Genomic DNA, 3,704 nt, shown 5'->3' with positions numbered 1-3,704 from the left:
TTTTTTTGTTTTAGTTATTTTTTCTTTTTATTTTGAACAATGTCTGAGAAAGTGATTCAATGGTCCAGCTCATGTCAGCATGGAACTTTAAGATTTTTTTTTTTATTGCCCACAGAGAGGACAGACAAATGGATTAAATCAATTACATCAACTCCAGTGCATAACTGGTACTTTACTACCCACAAGGGGCTAAACACAGAGAGGACAGACAAATGGGTTAAGTCATCGATCCCAGTGCGTAACTGGTACTTATTTAATCAACCCCCGAAAGAATGAAAGGCAAAGTCAACCTCGGCGGAATTTGAACATAACAGCAGACGAAATACCCATTTTTTTACTACCCGCAAGGGGCTAAACACAGGACAGACAAACAGATTAATCCTTTAGTGTTCAAACCGGCCAAAATTAATTCCCCTTTATTTGTTCAAACCGGCCAGATCCGGTCGTATCCGACAGCTCTACGAAATCACTAGTTTTGAAATAATGCGAGATGAAGCCTTTCCCACCTTTATTCAAGTATAAATACTTTGAAATGGTTATTTCCACGTTTGAAGAGAAGTGTATACGTTTGTTGTGAAAGAAATGGCGTCAGCAAGTAGCGATTCCGACTTTGAAGGTTTTACTATTGATGATATTGAAGATATCTATGAAAACAAAAGTATTTTGACTTGGGATGAGTCTGATATTGATATCAGTGATTACTCGGACAAAGATTTCGATAACGAAAGTGATGAAAACGATATTGTAAACAAGGCAACATGGTCGAAAATTACGACACCAAACACAATTTCTGATTTTACAGAAAACACTGGTCCACAACATAATTTACCTCCTGATGCTCAACCACTGGACTATTTTTATTTTTGGTTGAAAGTTTTTTTGAAAATGTTGCGGAGGAAACGAACAAATATGCGCAACATTTAATTTCTGTTCGAGGAAGAAACGATCCGCTATGGCAGCCAACTAACACTGCGGAAATGAGAGCATTTTTCACAATTAACATTATGTTTGGAGTTAAACAGCTTCCTCGACTGTGTAACTATTGGAGTCCCGATGTAAGGTATGGCGACCCATGTATTTCGAGCATCATGTCAAAGACGAGGTATTCGAAAATATCTCAGTATTTGCATTTAACTGATTCTGCCAATGCCCCCAACAAAAACGACCTAAACTACGATCCCCTGTACAAAGTACGTCCCGTGATAAATTTACTTGTAAATAATTATAAAACTATTTATTTACCTGGGAAGTATCTCAGTGTAGATGAAGCCATGATAGGCTATAAGGGTAGAGTACATTTTTGGCAGTACATGCCTGCCAAACCTACTAAATTGGGGATCAAGGTATGGGAAGTTTGTGAATCGTAGACGGGATAGTGTAAACTTTGATGTTTACAAAGGTAAGAAGTATAATGGGAAAAGACGAGACCTGATGTTGTATGGTCTCTTACACAACCTTTTCACCATCAGCACCGACACCTCTATTTCGACCGTTTTTTTTTTCTTCAGTGGCTTTGAAATAAAAACAAAATTTTATAAAAAGAGGGGACATTTTGCAAATACAAAATTAAAATTTATTAGTTACTGCTTTTAAAGACAAAAGACAGATTTTATTTCTGTCTTCTAACGAACAACCTGGTGTTGGTGCTGAGGGGAAACCCCTCGTGAATATTTTTTACAACAAATATATGGGTGGGGTAGGTAAATCCGACCAATATCGGGCATATTACCCAGTTGGTCGACCTGGGAAGAAATGGAGGTACATTTTGTGGTTTTTAGTTAATTTAACTATAGTAAATGCCCACATTGTTTACGTAAAAAGCCACAAAGTACCTCCGCCACCAAAAGACTACGACCACTTGAAATTTCGGGTTGACATCGCATCTCGGTTACGTGAGGGCTTCTCTTCTAGAAAACACAGAACTGGGAGAAAAGCAAAATTAACTGAGGTGGATGTCAACAGAGAAAATATTGATTTCGAAAAAATAAACGGACGGAAAAAAGTTTTCAGACTGTTCGCTGCGAAAAAGAACTGCAAAAGGGTACCAGGTCGAGACCTCATTTATGTGTTCGTTTTGCCAAGTGCCCTTATGTAAAGGATGCTTTGGACAATTTCATGACAGAAATATGCCATAAGTGTATAATTTTGCCTATTCCTTTTCATTTTATTATATAATATGTGAAAGTGAGAACTACATATTAATTTTCAGTATGTTACACACCTGTATTCACCTTTGTCTCACCTGTTAATGAGATTTTTTTATTAGATGCATTCTGTTGCGTGAATGAATTCATTAAATTGTATAAGAGTGCATAGCCAATTGTATATTGACTAGTAAAAGAGTTTTGTACTTTCTTTTCAATGATGACATTTGAATGAAATATAGAAAAATAGTAAAATCGTGTACCGATTACACCTGTATTTTAATTCAAATTAATGTACCTCATCTTGAAAAATGTAAAATTGTTGGCCGTTGACATCTGGGATAGTTTTAGCAGCAAACCAAACAGGTAAGATGTATTAAGAATATGAATTTTAGTGTTTATTCATAATATTATTGTTTTTACACCTGTTAATTAAATTTACCTGCCCATAAAAGTCAAATTTAGTCAGAAAGATCAGCTAAAATTACGTAATTATAAACCACTGGCATATAAGCACCCATTTACAAAGTTTCAAAGCTGTATGTAGAAAATTAACAAAGTTACAAGCAAATATTGTGGACACCCCACTTGAACCTGAATAAATCAAAATTAATGTGAACAGATAAGCATTACATTTGACAAATTAATCTGAACACTAAAGGGTTAAGTCGATTACATCGTCCCCAGTGCATAACTGGTACTTAATTTATCGACTCCCGAAAGAATGAAAGGCAAAGTCGACCTCGGCGGAATTTGAACTCAGAATGTAACAGCAGGCGAAATATGGTTACGCATTTCACCCGGCGTGCTAACGTTTCTGCCAGCTTGTCACGTTTAAAATATTGCAAGCATTAACCCTTTGGTATTCAGATAACTATCATCCCTTTTCCACGCTGGCAGAGGTTGGGTGGATTGGTCAGAGCTGCACCAGGCTCTGGTCGCTACGGCTGGATGCCCTTCCTAACGCCAACCACTTGGGGAGTGTAATGGGTGCTTTCTACAGAACTCTTACAAACCAATCCCCTTTACCAAGGGAAACGACCTTAATACTTCTGCCAGGAGTACGGGTCTTGTTTTTAGTACAGCAATGTGTCAGGGCCAAGGGCCCTTTGTTGTCCTCCAGCAGTTCGTCTCGTCTTCCTCTTTCACGTGCTTCATCTACTCTATGTGCTCTGCATGTAATGCTTATTTTATTCCTTGTGTTTTGAATTTATCAAACCTTATTTCGTAGCTTCAAGATGTCAATGATGTGCTTCCTTATATTTAGAATGACATTGTCGGGTAGCTAGTTTTCTCACATAAAACAGAATATTTGAGCTGGTTTAAATGTTAAAGGTTTGAGCCTATCCGATTAAATTCAATGTTTTAATCATGGCCATGGCTGGCTCTGCCAATGCAGCGAATTGTTAGCAGTATAAGGTACATAGTCATGCAATGGTCAGTCTAATCACCTGACAATACTTTCACCAGGATGCTCAGCTGATATGTTCAGTGATATAGGTACTTTGTTGCTAATATACAGGGAAGTAAACAAACCAACAGTGGAGTGGGGACACACGT

At 37.5% G+C, this 3,704-nt stretch overlaps 1 protein-coding gene across 1 annotated transcript; it reads left to right on the top strand.

Moving 5' to 3' along the window:
* The first annotated feature begins 977 nt into the window (after positions 1 to 977).
* Positions 978 to 1,367, top strand: LOC115210552. The gene has a single exon (XM_029779154.1). It carries the CDS (start codon positions 978 to 980, stop codon positions 1,365 to 1,367), a length of 390 nt encoding a protein of 129 aa, XP_029635014.1.
* The last annotated feature ends 2,337 nt before the right edge of the window (positions 1,368 to 3,704 follow it).

This window comes from Octopus sinensis, linkage group LG4 (assembly GCF_006345805.1).
Source record: "Octopus sinensis linkage group LG4, ASM634580v1, whole genome shotgun sequence".
Lineage (NCBI taxonomy): Eukaryota > Metazoa > Mollusca > Cephalopoda > Octopoda > Octopodidae > Octopus > Octopus sinensis.
Note: the sequence above shows the minus strand (reverse complement) of the source record. Positions and strands in the feature narration are given on the sequence as shown.

What these genes read in the sequence shown, in the direction of transcription:
- LOC115210552 (XM_029779154.1), top strand. Translation starts at nt 978, where the DNA reads ATGAGAGCATTTTTCACAATTAACATTATGTTTGGAGTTAAACAGCTT.